Raw genomic sequence first — 19,855 nt, 5'->3', positions numbered from 1 at the left:
ACAATCTACTCGGTGACAGATTAGGCAGTATAATCACATATGTTAACTTCAGTGCCCACACTGTATTTATTTATGGTTATTTGTTAAATCAAGTACTGTTAGACATGAAATAGGAAGTGTTTAACATAAATGTTATGGCTACTCACCATTGTAGCTCGCTCCTGGTCAATGATATGAGCCTCTTCTTGCAGTGGAAAACTTGCAGCCAACAAACACCGTGGAACCTAAAGGAATGAAATTAAACATTAACATTTCGCCTGGACCAACATTCACACGTACAACGCAACGCGGCTACACTTCTGCTATTACAAACGTAAATCTCCTTAAACACAACGAGTGTTACTTACCGTGCACGCTCTAGGCAAAATTGGATGTGATGCAATTCCAAATCTATCTGAAACGGCAGTTAAAAGTAGAGTTACATCAAGTTTTCTTTTTTAATCAACACAATCATTTACAACCGTTGACCAGAAAGAATCGTCGAAATTCGACGTCCCCCACAAACGCCACGCTCACTCGCTTTTCAGGGCAACAAAAGTACTTCTTTTTAAAAACGATGAGTTGTACTTACCGTGTACGCTCTGGACGGTCCAGTTGCAAGCAGAAAATAAAAATATTTCTCTTGTTAGTCGTATGTTATGTTAGGTTACGGATTCTAGTTATTGATCTGACTCCAAATTGTGATCAACACTTAACTCATAAATTGCTATGTCCTAATCCACACACTGGCGCACCTAACAATTTTGCGAGTTCGTTCTGTCAAAGAGAAGACCAGTAGATCAATCAGACCAAATTTACCAATTATTTATTCCTGACAAAGCGCACTAATACAGGCCTGGGTCCCGGGTCCCTCACACTAAAACTCGTGCGTTTTTGTGACCACCAAAAGACGACACATTCTTCCGGGTTGCCCAGTTTTAAAGAAACACAATATGAATATTAAAGCATGCAAAATATTGTGAGATGATTGGTGGATGGCCATCTCCTCCCCGTCCAGGTGTCGCTGAGGTCAGGCGGTTGGGTTTTCCCCTCGATGCCCAGTCCCATAGATGTGCTGTTGTTCTCGATCCTCACCGACCTTGAGATTATCTCGTCCGGTACTCCCTGCCTGGGCCTATACACAACACTTCCAAGAAAACAAGTCCATGCAGTTTGCCTGCACATTCCTCGGCCCCCACCAATCCACACGAGCACTTCAATACTAGATATTAATATGATTATAAGTTTAACACAACCTTAAAAAATATGTTTGCAAACTCCCAAAAACACATTTTCCTTTAGTTACCATCCGCTGTGTCTTTGTCAACATCGCCGCCATTTTCCTACTTCCTGCTGCGAGCCACGCCCACAGATTTAAATTTGGGCGGAAGCTCTTTCCATTGGCGTCGTTTTCGCGTATAGCAAATCCGATTGGTTGGGAAGGGGGCACGGTTATGCAGCCGAGGGGTCCTGTGATCGGTGGGATGTAAAGTAGGCGTCGACGTCACGTCCGCGTCACGTGACCACGACGTGGCAGACGTCATATAGCAACCGCTGTTTTGTTTAGTAGACTTACAGTTGTTATGCATTGACATAATGGCGCACACACCAAATAGATTTAAATAAATTAAATAATTCTTCTGCCCACTCTCTTTTAAACAAGTTAACTCTCCCCGCGGATTTGAATTCCGGCGAAAGTTACGCCCATCGACGTCACGTATGTCACGTGACCACGACGTGGCAGATGTCATATAGCAACCGCTGTTTTGTTTAGTAGATTTACAGTTGTTATGCATTGGCATAATGGTGTGCACTCAAAATAGATTTAAATAAATTAAATATTTCTTCTGCCCACTCCCTTTTAAACAAGTTAACTCTGCCCACGTCCATTGACGTCTTGTCTGCGTCACGTGACCACGACGTAGCGACGTCATATAGTAACCGCTGTTTTGATTAGTAGACTTAGTTATTATGCGTTGACATAATGGCGCACTGGTTGGCATGGCCACCTCTTAAGCATGATGTTGCGGGTTCGACGCCTGATCAATGTTAGCATGGAGTGACCTGAAGTGCATGGCGCTGAAGATTTGAATCTTTGAAATGCGCTGAGGTCTGACATATCAGGCAGAATGGTTTGCCATCACGTTCAACAAAAAATAGAAACTTTCCCACTCTGATTAAAACGTCCTGTGTTCATCTACGTATTTTCGTTTTGCTGTGCATCTTTTCCCTGCCATTTCGAGAGCCCAATTGACACTCATAGTTTAAAGAAATGTGTTTGCCCATCCTACTTTGTGGAATTTCACCACATGCGCTTTTGACCAAAATACCAAATTGAAATCAAGTGAAGCCAACATGCACAACACCCCCCCCCCCCCCCCCCCCCCCCCACACACACACACACACACACAAATGTTGATATGAACATAAAACAGCCGCATGCGGTTCGGGAGTTGCGGCTTGGCCAAACCTGTACTATACAACTTTATTTGTATAAAATTTTCACAACAGCTGTCACACAAACAAAGCGGGAAAAACCGAAGACGTGCGTGTTCCGCCCACGCTGGATTTATTTGCACCTTTGAAAAGACACCGTATTGCCGCAGATGTGGCAAAGAGTACTTTTGGGCATCTGAGACGGAAGGATGTCCAAAGCATCACGTCACCTGCTCTGGTAGGCATGGTGGTGGGACGTTGAGGTCAACCGCTTTGGGGTTGGCTGAATCTTTGATCGCAGGATGCCACACACTTGAAGACAGAAGCAGAAAAGCAGAGCTAAATGCAAAATGTACTCACCGGTGACTCCAATTTTTTTCCCCCCTGAAGAAACAGCTGGACGGGTGGCCCCGGCTGGCCAGTGGGACTCTTGTTATTCTGACCCTTTTTAGTGCGCGTTTGGGGCAACAACCGTTTTTTGTGGCGCTCTCTTCTGGTTCAAAAGTGCCCTGCATGTGAATTTGCTTTTCCTGCCTTCTGATTGGATGAGCGCCGGTGTGACGCGGTGCCTCTGTCACCGTGGCGGGGGGTATACGTTGGCATCGGAGCGTCTGCCAACGTCTGAGACCGGCTGGCAGTGTATCGGAGGTGTCGAGTGCGGTGCCGCTGGAGCTCACTCACCAGCTGGTGTTAGGGCCACAGAATGAAGGCCAAGGAGAAGAATAGAAAGAGAAACAGAAACTTCTCCTCCAATTGTTTGATTTGTCTCTTCTGAGCTTCGATGAATTCTTTCAGCTCTTTGTTCCTCTAGGACGGACAAATGGAAAGTGGCATTCAAAAGCCAGTAAGCGTGCAAGTAAGTGCCGGGCTGGCTTTGGGCCCTTACCTGTTGCGCGCTGTGCAGCAGATCCATTCTCTCTTGGAGGATGCAAGCGTCGCGCTCCCTCAACTCGCACATCAGGGCTCGCTTCCATTGGTCCACGGCGCTCCTAAGCTCTTCTCTCTGATCCGCCGTCAGCACGTCATTCACGCCAGCGTGGCTGGCTTTTTCGCCGTCCGTGGCGGGGCAGTCCCGCTGCGGTAGCGCCTCGTACAACATGGCCTCCAGCTCCAGGATCCTCTGGGCCGCAATCCTCGTCCATCAGTGGTCCGGCGGGAGATTTGAGGGCGGCTTACCTTATGAGCCTGGTCCATGGAACACTTCCTGAAGTCCAACTCTTCATCCAGGTAGCCCTTCTGCTTGCAGAACATATCCTAGCACAGCTCAAGGTCAGAATTGTTGGGGCACATTGCCGGAGTTCCCCTTGGCTGATGTCGCGTGTCTGTCTACCTTCTCACTTTCAATGTCCAACATCTTCTGTTGAAGTGCTGACTTGGTCACTTTGATGTATTCTAACCACTGAGGAGAGGCTGCTGTCACATAAGCAGAATGCGAGAGCGTGCGTGGACGTGCGCGTTACCTTCTCGGCTAGGGTGAGAAGGGTCCTGGCGTGAATCACGACCACCTGCTCCTCGTTGGTGAGATTCTGCAAGAGCCCAAAGGCACAGCGTCAACAAGCTTCTTTCAGCGCAAAGCCTTCCAAAAGTCACATTTGAGCCGCCGAGTCTCGTGGAGTGCGAACATAAGGAGTTCGACATACACTTACGGCGTTATAGCCCAGGATGTCCAGCTTCTTCATCAGATCACTGATGACGATGTCCGGGGGAAAGGCGCAAGGAGCAATGTAAGGTGTTCTGGGACCTCGGGTTAAGGTTAGGGTTGCGAGGGACGCCTTACGTACGCTCACGCCCTCGGCCTCGCAGTAGATCTGCAAAGGGCTGAGGCCGTCTGGGAAACGGACTTGCAGAAACTTCAAGACGGGGGAGCGCCACTCCCTCTCCGGAAAGGCAGAGGCATGCATCCGTCCGTCCGTCCGTCCGTCACATCTCTGGCCTCAACACGCTTGTGCGAGTCTTCCCACCTCCAGCTCCAGGATGCGGAACTCAAGCAGTTCGTTTTGGTCTCGGATATCCTGGATGTGCTCTTTCAGACGCGCTTCTTCCGCCTCCATCCGCCTGACCTGAAAAGACAGTCAGACCTCATCTGCGGGGCTTCCCGACAGGTGTGACGCCAAGCGACTCCGCCCAGCGCCTTTCTTTCCGTCACCTTTTCGGCCAACTGCTGATTGCTCTGACGCAGCAGCTGCTTCTCCTCCACCCACTTGACATTCTAGAAGAGACAAACGCGTGGACAGCTTTGGAATGTTGTGTCATTTTCATCCACAAATTCTTTGGTTGACTGGAAAATGACATTTGCTTTTCTCCGCATTTTCCCAGCCACGTTCGAGGGGGGGGGGGGGCTTGGTCCAGTAATGCCAGACGGATGAGTGACTGAAGAATGTAGCTATTTTGTCTGAGAAAAAGGTGTGCTCATTGATGAGCTTACCTGTCCTTGTTGCTTCAGCGCTGACTCCAGATCTGCTACTCTGCTTTGATAGTGGCCCATTTCTACCATCAGCTTTTCTCTGGTCTGAAAGGAGGAGGAGGGCTCCTCCTCCTCCTTTCAGACCAGAGAACACCCGAGGCTGGGTGAGAACGGGGAGGCTGCGACCCGGCCGGGGGTTGCGGGAAGGGGCGCCACCTTGATCTCCTTCTCGGCGTCGTAGTCCCCTTCGCTGGTCTGGGCTAGCAGAGCGTAGGCTCGTTGCAGCGCTTGATATTCTTGCGTCAGCTGGCGGTAGCGAAGCTCCGCCTCTTCATGCACACACCAATGCAACACAGCACTAGTACCAGAATCAGTCAGACCGGCGACAAAGCACCCGCGACGCAAAGACGAGTCCGATTCCAGGCTGAAGAGGAATGTTTGGTGCCAATACGCTGGCAGAAATGGCGGGCTACCTCTTCGGGTTCCGTGTCGGGGGTTCTGTCGGTGTGAAAAGACAAGGACGATCCGTCCGAGTCCACCAACACGTCTTCGTCGTAGCCGTAAAATGTTTCGATGACCTGCGGGCGCGGAAGCAAACATCTCTCTGAACAAACTGAAGCGACACCTCACGATGAATCGACGAGAGGAACGATAGCGAGAAAAAGGCCATTTCATCTTGCGCAACACCAAGCAGCCGCAAACAAACAGACTCACCTTGCAGGACCTCACGCTTTGTTCCTCCTCAGAGATTCTCGACGTCGGTATCGTAGCAGCAAATCTCTCTCCTGTCGACACAAATAATCCGCCTTTGAGATTCTTTGGATGCAAAGGGAACGAACGGCTCCGGCGCAGAAACAAACGCGACTCACAATGACATTTCTGACATGAGCTCCTGTCTCCAGAGCCTGAAAAACACGTCACCGGCGATGATTGGAGGGACGCTCGTCTTTTCCAAAAGTGACAACTACAGGGTGTGTCAGGGTTTTCCAGATTATCTTTATCGTATCATTGTGTTGCTTTGACTTTGACTGCGACCTGTAATAAAAAATATTATTTATCCCTTATTTATCCCTATCGCTTATCCCTTCCTACACAAAGTCGTAAAACACCCCTTGCTATGTTTTGACTAGAGGTCAAGGGCTTCCTCTATTCAATCCACTCTTACACCCACCCTGTTTCTCTTAATTAAAATGCTCGTGCAGGAGCCGAGAGTCAGACTTCATTCGTACAACGGATGGACTCTCCACCTGCAGGTGTCCAAAAGAACTTACTTGTCTCCCGTGTGGTTCTTGCAAAATAAGTTGGAGCGAGCGCAACTCTAACAGGGTGCATTTTGCCACTAGCTGCCTACGGACAATGACGTCGCGCTCGCGGCTCATGGTTGACGGGCTGAGCAGCCGGGCAAGTCCGTCGTTTTCAGCGCACAGCGAGTGGCAAAGGCGCTGACAAAACGGGAGCTTTGAGCTGCTGAAAACGGCAAAACAAGTCTAAAGCGTGTTCAAACGCGTGCGCACAATGCTCCTGCTTGAAAGGTCGGAATTTAAGGGGCCAATTTTTTGGATGGCGGCCGCCGGCCAAGCTTTGGACGGAAAAGGTTTCCTGGCGACAGCGAGCGAGCGCGGCGCTGCCGTACGTGCACCGAGTCGCCTGCCTGAAGACCTTGGACAAGTCGTCGATGATGTGCCGCTGCTCCACAACTTGAAGGAACTCCATTTCACCGTCCTGCTGGCCGCAACCGCGGTCCAGGTCATTGAGCGAACTAGGCCTTCTCTGTGGAACACAAATGCAGTGGACTCTGTTGGCACGCCGCCGTTGTCCGCGTCGACTTACCAAGCTTGCCATCTCCTCGTTCTCCTGGGTGACAAAGCGCACTTTGTTTTCAAGGCGACACAGCACCAGCGAGAGTTCTTCATTCTTCCTGCTCAGGCGTTTGTTTTTGTACAGGAGTGGCAGAAACTGGCTTTCTGTTTCTCTCAGTCGTTTTAGCTGCAAGCATGAAGTGCGGGATGTGAAAGACGCACAACACGCGGGCCAGAACGTATCCATTCCTTTTGCATCGGTTTGAACGGAATCGTGGCTTTGGCTCCCAATAAAAGACATCTACCAGGCAACCGACTCGCCGCGCCGCTCAACTAATAAGCAAGCGCAATGGGTGCCTCGCTGGATGGCGCGCATCAAACGTAGCGCAAACCTTCAAGCGTGCCGTCAATAAATTACCAGTTCATTGCGCTCTTCAGAAAGCAGGGCGTTTCGATCCTCCGGTTTCCTGATGACTGCGCTGAGCTCAGCGATTTTCAGATGAAACCGTCGCGTGTCCCGATCCTCCTGAGACTGAAAACGCCCCGCAACACACACACACAAGCACTCGTTCAAAGTTCAAAACTGTTTTTGTGCTACCTTCCTCCAGCAACGAACTAAGTCATGCGTACTGCAAGTGTGTGATGAGGTGGCTTACGCAATGAAGAGGATTGCTAGTAGCGGCGTTGACCCCACTTCCAGGGTAGTTTAGGCCCGCCCTTTGGGAATCCCTCAGGGCAGCGATCTGCTGCTCGGCAGCCTGAGTCTGCAGCTGAAGGCGGTGGACGTGGCCGGCCCCAGGGCTTCATCCAAAACACTAACCGCTCTGTCTTTCAGCTTGATCTCATCCGTCTGGATGTACAAACGGGGAGCGCTCAGGCAGGCGGGCAAACTCATTTGCCAGAATTGTGACAAAAACAAAGAGAGCAACCGGCCAATTTTTTTCTTGAATCGACTAGAACACCTTTGCTGTGACAAAAGCGAAGCGAGCAACCGGACATTTTCTTCTTGTGAAATAGAATAGAATAGAATGCCTTAGGTGTCATTGCACTGCAGGTATACAACGAAATTGGGAACATAGCCACGCACCGCGCATCTGATCAGTCCTACCAGTCGGCGGATCTCCCTCTCGCAGTCTCTCTTGGTTCGGCTCAGCTCCTCCCGATGCTGGTGATGAGCCGATCGGAGCTCGGCCGCTCGGGACTGCCAGGCCTGCTGGGCCGCTGCCAGGGCTTCTTCCGCGCTCCTGGTGGAGGCGACACCGCTCGGTCTCGCGACACCGCCGCGTCTCCTCCACCTCCGCCAGCAAAGCGCCCCCCCTCCTCACCTGAGCAGACATTGCGCCACACCGGGCCGTTGAGACCGCAACGGAGCGCCGCGACGCTTACTGGGGACAAGCTACACAATACGGTAGCGGCCGCATCGAAGCCCGACGTGGCGTGCGGATAGTCAGACACGGATAGAGCGGATCACCTTGTCCATGGAGCCGTCCCTCAGGCTGAGGACAAAGGCATTCAGTCGCTGGATCTCTCCATCTTTGATTTTGATCACTCTCATCAGCTCCATTTCATGCTGCCGCAGTAATGTCTCCCTGGTAATGGCTAACTCTTTCTGCTTCTCCTCATGGAGTTTGCTTTTGAGTTCCGTCATGGCGGCGGTGGCACGGTGGTGCTCCGCCCGCAGGTCCTGACTTCTCTCTCTCTCCAGACAGCTGACCTGACATGACTTAGACTTAGACTTAGACAAACTTTATTGTCATCTTGTCTGCACATGGTGCATACAAAACGAAATTCCGTTGCATACGTCTTACAACAAAGTAGTGATATTGCAGTTGAATAGAAGTAACATATCCTATGACAATATATATATATACATATACTATATATATATATATATATATATTAAAAATAAGTATAAAGTGCAGCAGTGATAATTATGCAATAGTGCAAGTAGGCAAAACAGTATTCAAGAGTGTGCAGAGGAATGCTAAACCATGTATTAAACTTCTATTTAAAGGGTTTATACAAGTTCAGTAAAGTTGGTAGTGCGAGATAGTGCAAGATAGAGGTCCGTAGTGTCATAAAGTACAGTTCTGTGAATGTGTGATGCAGAGTTCAGTTTAGAGCTCAACAGTTCTAGTGTTCAACAGTCTGATGACAGCAGGGAAAAAGCTGTTGCAGAACCTGGTGGACCTGCAGCGGATGCTGCAAACCTCTTCCCAGAGGGCAGCAGGGAGAACAGTCCATGGTGGGGGTGTGATGGGTCATTGATGATGTTACGGGCACGGGACATGCAGCGCTGAGATGAAATGTCCTGAATGGAGGGAAGAGGAGCCCCTATGATCCTCTCTGCTGTCCTCACCACTCTCCTCACGTTCTTCCAATCGGAGGCGGTGCAGCCTCCACACCACACAGAGAGACAGCTTGTCAGAATGCTCTCTATGGTGCTCCTGTAGAACGTCCTCATGATGGGTGGGGGCAGGTGGGCTCTCCTCATCCTCCGCAGGAAGTACAAGCGCTTCTGTGCCCTCTTGGCCAGTGCCGTAGTGTTCATAGTCCAGGTGAGGTCTTCTGTGATGTGGACCCCCAGGAATTTGGTGGTGCTGACCACCTCCACAGCTGAGCTGTTGATGATCAGTGGAGCGTGGTGAGGCTGTTTTTTCCTGAAGTCGACGATGATCTCCTTCATCTTCTCCTCATTCAGGATCAGGCTGTTTTCTCTGCACCAGCCCACCAGCTGCTCCACCTCCTCTCTGTAGTCCAGGTCGTTGTTGTCTCTGATGAGCCCCACCACCGTTGTGTCGTCTGCTGACTTCACGATGTGATTGGTGGTGAACCTGAGGACGCAGTCGTGTGTCATCAGGGTGAACAGCAGAGGGCTCAGGACGCAGCCCTGAGGGGAGCCTGTGCTGAGGGTGATGACATCAGAGGTGTTCTGTCCGACCCGGACTGACTGAGGTCTGTTGGTGAGGAAGTCTAGCAGCCAGTTGCGAAGGGGGGTGTTGAAGCCCAGGTGTTCCAATTTTCCTACCAGATGCTGTGGGATGATGGTGTTAAACGAGTTGTAGTCTGTAATCGCCCGTATGCCTTGCCACATACTCCTGATGTTTTTGACGTCGTGGAAACGATCCTGAAATTTTCGACTGTGGTCTCGCTTCGCTATCCTGATGGCACGGTTCAAGTTGGCTCTCGCTGTCCTCAGTGTCTCCTTGTCGCCAGACTTGAAGGCAGAGTTCCGCGCTCGTAGCGTTTGACGTACCTCCTCAGTCATCCAGGGTCGTTGGTTGCCCCGGGTGATGATATTCTTAGTGGTGCTGACGTCCTCGGTGCATTTGTTGATGTAGGCTGACACAGTCATGGCACACGCATGTCTAATCTACATCCGGAAAACTGGGAGGGAGGGAGGCAGGCAGGCAGGGAGGCAGGCAGGGAGGCAGGCAGTGTCTGTCTGTTGAGGTTTTCACCTTGTTCTTCTCCTGCTGAAGTTCTAACTGGACGTCCATCAGTTTGGTTCTCAGCTCGTCATTGGCGGCCTGAAGGGCGTCCGTTCGCTCCGCCTTGGCCCGCCCTGCCGGAGCTCGTTTGGACATCTCTTACTCGAGTCTCGCCCGGTCGTCAGTCAGAGATCACAACATTTGTACCTGGAGAGCACAAACGCAGCGCTGTTTTCCACTGGCTTCGAACTCAACTTCAATCGGTACCGTAACTTACAACATCATAAACATAGAACTAGCTTGACTTATTCATTGAATAAATGCATTTGGTTCTTCAAAACTGCATCACGCAACATAGCGTGACCGAGACGGCCGTTATCCACCTGCGTGAAAATATTTGGTGAAATGAATGAGATGTTTAAGACACCATCGTTCTGTCTCTATGTAGATGAAGGGAAATAATCGATTGCTGAAGGTCCAAAGGTGTTGTGATAAACAAATAAACATATTAGTGATTAGTGACATATTTGTGATAAACATATTAGGCAGGATAATCACATATGTTAACGTGACTGCCCACACTGTATTTATTTATGGTTATTTGTTAAATCGAGTACTGTTAGACATGAAATAGGAAGTGTTTAACATAAATGGAAGACGAAAGGGGTACTCACCATTGTAGCTCCTGCTGGTCAATGATACGAGCCTCTTCTTGCAGTGGAAAACATACAGCCAACAAACACCGTGGAACCTAAAGGAATGAAATTAAACATTAACATTTAGCCTCAACCAACATTCACAGATACAACGCAACGCAAACTACACAAACGTAAATCTTTTTAAACACAATGAGTTGTACTTACCGTGTACGCTCTAGACGGTCCACTTGCAAGCAGAAAATAAAGATATTTCTGTTGATAATCGTCGTGTTTGTATCCGGTGTCTCGCTCAAGGCCATTGCGCCCACAGATTTGAATTTTGGCGAGAGTTCAGCCTATTGACGTCATTTCCACGGTGTAATACCCGCATATCTGAAACGGCAAAGTTAAGAGTAGAGTTAAATAAAGTTTTTAGTCAACGCAATAATTTACAACCGTTGACCAGTCGAAATAATCGTCGAAATTTGGCGTCTGTGGCTGGAAGCAGACGCCGAGTTCGACATTCCTCCCAAACGCCACACTCCCTCGCTTTTCAGGGCTAAACAAAAACAGTTGTAATTACCTTGTACGCTCTAGACGGTCAAGTTGCAAGCTGAAAACAAAAATATTTGCCTTGTTAGTCATCGTGTTACTAACCGCTGTTTCTTGTTTGCCAGAATTGCCGCTTTCCTACTTCCTGTTGCAAGCCACGCCCACGGATTATAATTTTGCGGTGAGTTCCGCCTATTGACGTCATGTCCGCGTCACATGACTGCGACGTAATATTATCTAAAACTATTTGTGCGGTATTGTGTTGTTCTGTGCGGTATTGTGTTATTCTGTGCGGCGTCGTGTTGTTCTGTGCGGCGTCGTGTTGTTCAGTGCGACGTCGTGTTGTTCAGTGCGGCATGGTGTTGTTCAGTGCGGCATGGTGTTGTTCAGTGCGGCATGGTGTTGTTCAGTGCGGCATAATGTTGTTCAGTGCGGCATAATGTTGTTCAGTGCGGCATGGTGTTGTTCAGTGCGGCATGGTGTTGTTCAGTGCGGCATGGTGTTGTTCAGTGCGGCATAATGTTGTTCAGTGCGCCATAATGTTGTTCAGTGCGGCATGGTGTTGTTTAGTGCGGGATGGTGTTGTTCAGTGCAGGATGGTGTTGTTCAATGCGGCATGGTGTTGTTCAATGCGGCATGGTGTTGTTCAGTGCGGGATGGTGTTGTTCAGTGCGGCATGGTGTTGTTCAGTGCGGCATAATGTTGTTCAGTGCGGCATGGTGTTGTTCAGTGCGGCATGGTGTTGTTCAGTGCGGCATGGTGTTGTTCAGTGCGGCATGGTGTTGTTCAGTGCGGAATGGTGTTGTTCAGTGCGGCATGGTGTTGTTCAGTGCGGGATGGTGTTGTTCAATGCGGGATCGTGTTGTTCAGTGCGGGGTGGTGTTGGTCAGTGCAGGATGGTGTTGTTCAGTGCAGGATGGTGTTGTTCAGTGCGGCATGGTGTTGTTCAATGCAGGATCGTGTTGTTCAGTGCAGCATAATGTTGTTCAGTGCAGCATGGTGTTGTTCAGTGCGGCATGGTGTTGTTCAATGCGGCATGGTGTTGTTCAGTGCGGGATGGTGTTGTTCAGTGCGGCATGGTGTTTTTCAGTGCGGCATAATGTTGTTCAGTGCAGCATGGTGTTGTTCAATGCGGCATGGTGTTGTTCAGTGCGACATAATGTTGTTCAGTGCGGCATAATGTTGTTCAGTGCGGCATGGTGTTGTTCAGTGCGGCATGGTGTTGTTCAGTGCGGCATGGTGTTGTTCAGTGCGGCATGGTGTTGTTCAGTGCAGGATGGTGTTGTTCAGTGCAGGATGGTGTTGTTCAATGCGGCATGGTGTTGTTCAGTGCGGGATGGTGTTGTTCAGTGCGGGATGGTGTTGTTCAGTGCGGCATGGTGTTGTTCAGTGCGGAATGGTGTTGTTCAGTGCGGCATGGTGTTGTTCAGTGCGGCATGGTGTTGTTCAGTGCAGGATGGTGTTGTTCAATGCGGGATGGTGTTGTTCAGTGCGGGATGGTGTTGTTCAGTGCAGGATGGTGTTGTTCAGTGCGGCATGGTGTTGTTCAATGCGGCATGGTGTTGTTCAGTGCAGGATGGTGTTGTTCAGTGCGGCATGGTGTTGTTCAATGCGGCATGGTGTTGTTCAGTGCGGCATGGTGTTGTTCAGTGCGGCATGGTGTTGTTCAGTGCGGCATGGTGTTGTTCAGTGCGGCGTAATGTTGTTCAGTGCGGAATGGTGTTGTTCAGTGCGGAATGGTGTTGTTCAGTGCGGGATGGTGTTGTTCAGTGCGGGATGGTGTTGTTCAGTGCGGCATGGTGTTGTTCAGTGCGGCATGGTGTTGTTCAGTGCGGGATGGTGTTGTTCATTGCGGCATGGTGTTGTTCAGTGCGGCATGGTGTTGTTCAGTGCGGCATGGTGTTGTTCAGTGCGGCATAATGTTGTTCAGTGCGCCATAATGTTGTTCAGTGCGGCATGGTGTTGTTCAGTGCGGGATGGTGTTGTTCAGTGCAGGATGGTGTTGTTCAGTGCGGCATGGTGTTGTTCAATGCGGGATCGTGTTGTTCAGTGCGGCATGGTGTTGTTCAGTGCGGCATGGTGTTGTTCAGTGCGGCATGGTGTTGTTCAGTGCGGCATGGTGTTGTTCAATGCGGGATGGTGTTGTTCAATGCGGGATCGTGTTGTTCAGTGCGGCATAATGTTGTTCAGTGCAGCATGGTGTTGTTCAGTGCGGCATGGTGTTGTTCAGTGCGACATAATGTTGTTCAGTGCGGCATGGTGTTGTTCAGTGCGGCATAATGTTGTTCAGTGCGGCATGGTTTTGTTCAGTGCGGCATGGTGTTGTTCAGTGCGGCATGGTGTTGTTCAGTGCGGCATGGTGTTGTTCAGTGCGCCATAATGTTGTCCAGTGCGCCATAATGTTGTTCAGTGCGGCATGGTGTTGTTTAGTGCGGGATGGTGTTGTTCAGTGCAGGATGGTGTTGTTCAGTGCGGCATGGTGTTGTTCAATGCGGCATGGTGTTGCTCAGTGCGGGATGGTGTTGTTCAGTGCGGCACGGTGTTGTTCAGTGCGGCATGGTGTTGTTCAATGCGGGATGGTGTTGTTCAATGCGGGATCGTGTTGTTCAGTGCGGCATAATGTTGTTCAGTGCAGCATGGTGTTGTTCAGTGCGGCATGGTGTTGTTCAGTGCGACATAATGTTGTTTAGTGCGGCATGGTGTTGTTCAGTGCGGCATGGTGTTGTTCAGTGCGGCATGGTGTTGTTCAGTGCGGCATGGTGTTGTTCAGTGCGGCATAATGTTGTTCAGTGCGGCATGGTTTTGTTCAGTGCGGCATGGTGTTGTTCAGTGCGGCATGGTGTTGTTCAGTGCGGCATGGTGTTGTTCAGTGCGCCATAATGTTGTTCAGTGCGGCATGGTGTTGTTTAGTGCGGGATGGTGTTGTTCAGTGCAGGATGGTGTTGTTCAGTGCGGCATGGTGTTGTTCAATGCGGCATGGTGTTGTTCAGTGCAGGATGGTGTTGTTCAGTGCGGCATGGTGTTGTTCAATGCGGCATGGTGTTGTTCAGTGCGGCATGGTGTTGTTCAGTGCGGCATGGTGTTGTTCAGTGCGGCATGGTGTTGTTCAGTGCGGCGTAATGTTGTTCAGTGCGGAATGGTGTTGTTCAGTGCGGAATGGTGTTGTTCAGTGCGGGATGGTGTTGTTCAGTGCGGGATGGTGTTGTTCAGTGCGGCATGGTGTTGTTCAGTGCGGCATGGTGTTGTTCAGTGCGGGATGGTGTTGTTCATTGCGGCATGGTGTTGTTCAGTGCGGCATGGTGTTGTTCAGTGCGGCATGGTGTTGTTCAGTGCGGCATAATGTTGTTCAGTGCGCCTTAATGTTGTTCAGTGCGGCATGGTGTTGTTCAGTGCGGGATGGTGTTGTTCAGTGCAGGATGGTGTTGTTCAGTGCGGCATGGTGTTGTTCAATGCGGGATCGTGTTGTTCAGTGCGGCATGGTGTTGTTCAGTGCGGCATGGTGTTGTTCAGTGCGGCATGGTGTTGTTCAGTGCGGCATGGTGTTGTTCAATGCGGGATGGTGTTGTTCAATGCGGGATCGTGTTGTTCAGTGCGGCATAATGTTGTTCAGTGCAGCATGGTGTTGTTCAGTGCGGCATGGTGTTGTTCAGTGCGACATAATGTTGTTTAGTGCGGCATGGTGTTGTTCAGTGCGGCATGGTGTTGTTCAGTGCGGCATGGTGTTGTTCAGTGCGGCATGGTGTTGTTCAGTGCGGCATAATGTTGTTCAGTGCGGCATGGTTTTGTTCAGTGCGGCATGGTGTTGTTCAGTGCTGCATGGTGTTGTTCAGTGCGGCATGGTGTTGTTCAGTGCGCCATAATGTTGTCCAGTGCGCCATAATGTTGTTCAGTGCGGCATGGTGTTGTTTAGTGCGGGATGGTGTTGTTCAGTGCAGGATGGTGTTGTTCAGTGCGGCATGGTGTTGTTCAATGCGGCATGGTGTTGCTCAGTGCGGCATGGTGTTGTTCAGTGCGGCACGGTGTTGTTCAGTGCGGCATGGTGTTGTTCAATGCGGGATGGTGTTGTTCAATGCGGGATCGTGTTGTTCAGTGCGGCATAATGTTGTTCAGTGCAGCATGGTGTTGTTCAGTGCGGCATGGTGTTGTTCAGTGCGACATAATGTTGTTTAGTGCGGCATGGTGTTGTTCAGTGCGGCATGGTGTTGTTCAGTGCGGCATGGTGTTGTTCAGTGCGGCATGGTGTTGTTCAGTGCGGCATAATGTTCAGTGCGGCATGGTTTTGTTCAGTGCGGCATGGTGTTGTTCAGTGCGGCATGGTGTTGTTCAGTGCGGCATGGTGTTGTTCAGTGCGCCATAATGTTGTCCAGTGCGCCATAATGTTGTTCAGTGCGGCATGGTGTTGTTTAGTGCGGGATGGTGTTGTTCAGTGCAGGATGGTGTTGTTCAGTGCGGCATGGTGTTGTTCAATGCGGCATGGTGTTGCTCAGTGCGGGATGGTGTTGTTCAGTGCGGCACGGTGTTGTTCAGTGCGGCATAATGTTGTTCAGTGCGGCATGGTGTTGTTCAGTGCGGCATGGTGTTGTTCAGTGCGGCATAATTTTGTTCAGTGCGGCATAATGTTGTTCAGTGCGGCATGGTGTTGTTCAGTGCGGGATGGTGTTGTTCAGTGCGGGATGGTGTTGTTCAGTGCGGCATGGTGTTCAATGCGGAATGGTGTTGTTCAGTGCAGGATGGTGTTGTTCAGTGCGGCATGGTGTTGTTCAGTGCGGCATAATGTTGTTCAGTGCGGCATGGTGTTGTTCAGTGCGGCATGGTGTTGTTCAGTGCGGCATGGTGTTGTTCAGTGCGGCATAATGTTGTTCAGTGCGGCATGGTGTTGTTCAGTGCAGGATGGTGTTGTTCAGTGCGGCATGGTGTTGTTCAGTGCGGCATAATGTTGTTCAGTGCGGCATGGTGTTGTTCAGTGCGGCATGGTGTTGTTCAGTGCGGCATGGTGTTGTTCAGTGCGGCATGGTGTTGTTCAGTGCGGCATAATGTTGTTCAGTGCGGCATGGTGTTGTTCAGTGCGGCATGGTGTTGTTCAGTGCGGCATAATGTTCAGTGCGGCATAATGTTGTTCAGTGCGGCATGGTGTTGTTCAGTGCGGGATGGTGTTGTTCAGTGCAGGATGGTGTTGTTCAGTGCGGCATGGTGTTCAGTGCGGGATGGTGTCTTTCAGTGCGGCATGGTGTCGTTCAGTGCGGCATGGTGTCTTTCAGTGCGGCATGGTGTCGTTCAGTGAGGCATGGTGTTGTTCAGTGCGGCATGGTGTTGTTTAGTGCGGCATGGTGTTGTTCAGTGCGGGATAGTGTTGTTCAGTGTGGCATGGTGTTCAGTGCGGCACGGTGTTGTTCAGTGCGGTATCGTGTTGTTCAGTGCGGTATCGTGTTTCTCAGTGCGGTATCGTGTTGTTCAGTGCAGTATCGTTGTGTTTTTCGTATTGTGTTGTGTTGTTCGTAATGTGTTGTGTTGTTCGTATTGTGTTGTGTTGTTCGTATTGTGTTGTGTTGTTCGTATTGTGTTGTGTTGTTCATATTGTGTTGTTCATATTGTGTTGAGTTGTTCGTATTGCGTTGTGTTGTTCGTATTGTGTTGCCTTTAACACTTAACCTCTAACACTTAGCCTCTAACACTTAGCCTCTAGCATCTAGAAGGTAAATAAATAGGAAGGAAGGACTCACCGGTGACGTCTTCGCCCACGTCCAAGCGTTGTACTTTGTATTTTCATCCTTCTGACAGTGGAAAACATAGCCAACAAACACCGTGGAACCTAAACGAATGAAAGAAAACTATCATTTGGCCACAACCAACATTCACAGATACAACACAATGTGACGTGCGGGGTTGAGGTTAAAGGTTGAGTGAAGGGCCCTCGTTTAAACTACTTTTTTGAAAAGGATTGGGAACAAGTAAGACGTATTTAATTTATTTAATGGGAAGTAGTAAGAGCTATTGAATTTAATCTATGTATTATATTCTATTGTATTGTATTCTGTTGTATTCTTTTGGATTGTATTCACACTAACCCCACTAAAACTTCAGCCCACAAAAACTCGCCTCTGGCGCCTAGCCTCTGGCACTTAGCCTCTAACACTTAGCCTTTAACACTTAGCCTTTAACACTTAGCCTTTAACACTTAGCCTTTAACACTTAGCCTAGAAGGTGAATAAATAGGGTTAAAGGTTGAGTGAAGGGACCTCGTTTTAAACTACTTTTTTGAAAAGGAGTGGGAACAAGTAAGACGTATTTAATTTATTTAATGGGAAGTAGTAAGACTTATTAAATTTATTTAATCTACTTTTCTTCCCAGGCAAAATTTGATGTGCTGCAATTCCAAATTTCCAAAGTGAATGAAGGAATGAAGTCCTTTAAATTATGATTTTGTATAAATACTAGGCATTAACACAAAATCGACGGCACAAAATGGGCAGACTTTACTTGTTTGAAAAGGACTGGTTACAAGACAGACTTTTTTAATTTATTTAATGGGAAGAAGACTTATTTAGTTTAATTGATCTATTTTTGTTCCCTGCCAAAATTCGATTTGCTGCAATTCCAAATTTCCAAAGTGAATGAAGGAAAGAAGTCGTTTAAATTATGATTTTGTTTAAATACTAGGCATAGACACAAAATCTACGGCACAAAATGGGCAGACTTTACTTGTTTGAAGAGGACTGGTTACAAGACAGACTTTTCTGATTTATTTAATGGGAAGAAGACTTATTTAGTTTATTTAATCTATTTTTGTTCCCTGGCAAAATTGGATTTGCTGAAATTGTATTTTGCCAAATCTTGCCTTGAGACCTGATAGGAAGTATTAAACGCTTAGTTAAATCAATACAAGTTGGTAATAAGAGCGAGTAATGTTGGTTGAACCGATGAATGAAGGTTGAAAGCAATTTAAATTATGACTTTGTATAAATACTAGATATTAACAGAACATCTACTGCGCGAAATGGGCAGAGTTTACTTGTTTGAGAAGGAGTGGCTTATTCAAAACTAAGATTTATTTAATCTGTTTGTTCCCAGGCAAAATTGGATGTGATGCAATTCCAAATTTCACCACATGATGGTGCCCAATTTTGACTTCATCGGACATATTAAACACTTAGCTTGTTATTATGTTCAAGGTAATCAGATTTGTTTATTATTCTAATGGCCTCTTCAAAACTATTCTGGATTACTACTTTGGATCTATTCTACATTACTTGGCAACAACATACTCTGTAACAGATTAGGCAGTATAATCATATCTGTTAACGAGAGTGCCCACACTCAATCTACTTATCGTGATGTGTTAAATCAATTACTGTTAGACATTATTTGTCTGATAATCTACCAAATCTTTGAATTGAAGAATTTGTGATTTAATTAATAGCTTGTTCAGGGTAATCAGACTTGTATATAATTCTAATGGCCTTCTTTTGAAAACTATTCTGAATTACAACTTTGGATCTTATATTACTTTGCAACAATCTACTCGGTGACAGATTAGGCAGTATAATCACATATGTTAACTTCAGTGCCCACACTGTATTTATTTATGCTTATTTGTTAAATCAAGTACTGTTAGACATGAAATAGGAAGTGTTTAACATAAATGTTATGGCTACTCACCATTGTAGCTCGCTCCTGGTCAATGATATGAGCCTCTTCTTGCAGTGGAAAACTTGCAGCCAACAAACACCGTGGAACCTAAAGGAATGAAATTAAACATTAACATTTCGCCTGGACCAACATTCACACGTACAACGCAACGCGGCTACACTTCTGCTATTACAAACGTAAATCTCCTTAAACGCAATGAGTGTTACTTACCGTGTACGCTCTAGACGGTCCAGTTGCAAGCAGAAAATAAAGATATTTCTGTTGATAATCGTCGCTGCTCAGTGGCTCACGGCCATCGCGCCAACAGATTTGAATTTTGGCGGAGGTTCGGGCAATTACGTCATATCCGCGGCATTTGACTGCGACGTAATACCCGCTTATCTGAAACGGCAGTTAAAAGTAGAGTTACATCAAGTTTTCTTGGAACCTAAACGAATGAAAGAAAACTATCATTTGGCCACAACCAACATTCACAGATACAACACAACGTGCGGGGTTGAGGTTAAAGATTGAGTGAAGGGCCCTCGTTTTAAACTACTGTTTTGAAAAGGAGTGGGAACAAGTAAGACGTATTTAATTTATTTAATGGGAAGTAGTAAGACTTATTAAATTTATTTAATCTACTTTTCTTCCCAGACAAAATTTGATGTGCTGCAATTCCAAATTTCCAAAGTGAATGAAGGAATGAAGTCCTTTAAATTATGATTTTGTATAAATACTAGGCATTAACACAAAATCGACGGCACAAAATGGGCAGACTTTACTTGTTTGAAAAGGACTGGTTACAAGACAGACTTTTTTAATTTATTTAATGGGAAGAAGACTTATTTAGTTTAATTGATCTATTTTTGTTCCCTGCCAAAATTCGATTTGCTGCAATTCCAAATTTCCAAAGTGAATGAAGGAAAGAAGTCGTTTAAATTATGATTTTGTTTAAATACTAGGCATAGACACAAAACCTACGGCACA

At 48.0% G+C, this 19,855-nt stretch overlaps 1 protein-coding gene and 2 long non-coding RNA genes across 3 annotated transcripts; all 3 read right to left on the bottom strand.

Moving 5' to 3' along the window:
• Nucleotides 1-141: 141 nt before the first annotated feature.
• Nucleotides 142-18,974, bottom strand: LOC148387997 (uncharacterized). The gene is made up of 3 exons (XR_015862302.1): nt 18,896-18,974; nt 348-1,126; nt 142-224 (listed from the first exon to the last, which is right to left on the bottom strand). It is a non-coding gene; the product is annotated as an uncharacterized LOC148387997 (long non-coding RNA).
• Nucleotides 4,062-5,005, bottom strand: LOC148387999 (janus kinase and microtubule-interacting protein 3-like). Its single transcript, XM_088394821.1, has 3 exons — nt 4,841-5,005; nt 4,562-4,624; nt 4,062-4,475 (listed from the first exon to the last, which is right to left on the bottom strand). The coding sequence occupies exons 1-3, from the start codon at nt 4,907-4,909 to the stop codon at nt 4,350-4,352; spliced, it is 258 nt and encodes an 85-aa protein (XP_088250947.1). The 5' UTR covers nt 4,910-5,005; the 3' UTR covers nt 4,062-4,349.
• Nucleotides 10,917-17,152, bottom strand: LOC148387998 (uncharacterized). The gene is made up of 3 exons (XR_015861970.1): nt 16,960-17,152; nt 11,271-11,300; nt 10,917-11,080 (listed from the first exon to the last, which is right to left on the bottom strand). It is a non-coding gene; the product is annotated as an uncharacterized LOC148387998 (long non-coding RNA).
• Nucleotides 18,975-19,855: the final 881 nt, after the last annotated feature.

Source organism: Syngnathus floridae, chromosome 13 (assembly GCF_059516105.1).
Source record: "Syngnathus floridae isolate MCC-2025c chromosome 13, RoL_Sflo_1.0, whole genome shotgun sequence".
In the NCBI taxonomy this organism is placed as follows: Eukaryota; Metazoa; Chordata; class Actinopteri; order Syngnathiformes; family Syngnathidae; genus Syngnathus; species Syngnathus floridae.
The sequence above is the reverse complement of the archived record's forward strand: the minus strand, read 5'-3'. Positions and strand labels throughout refer to the sequence as shown.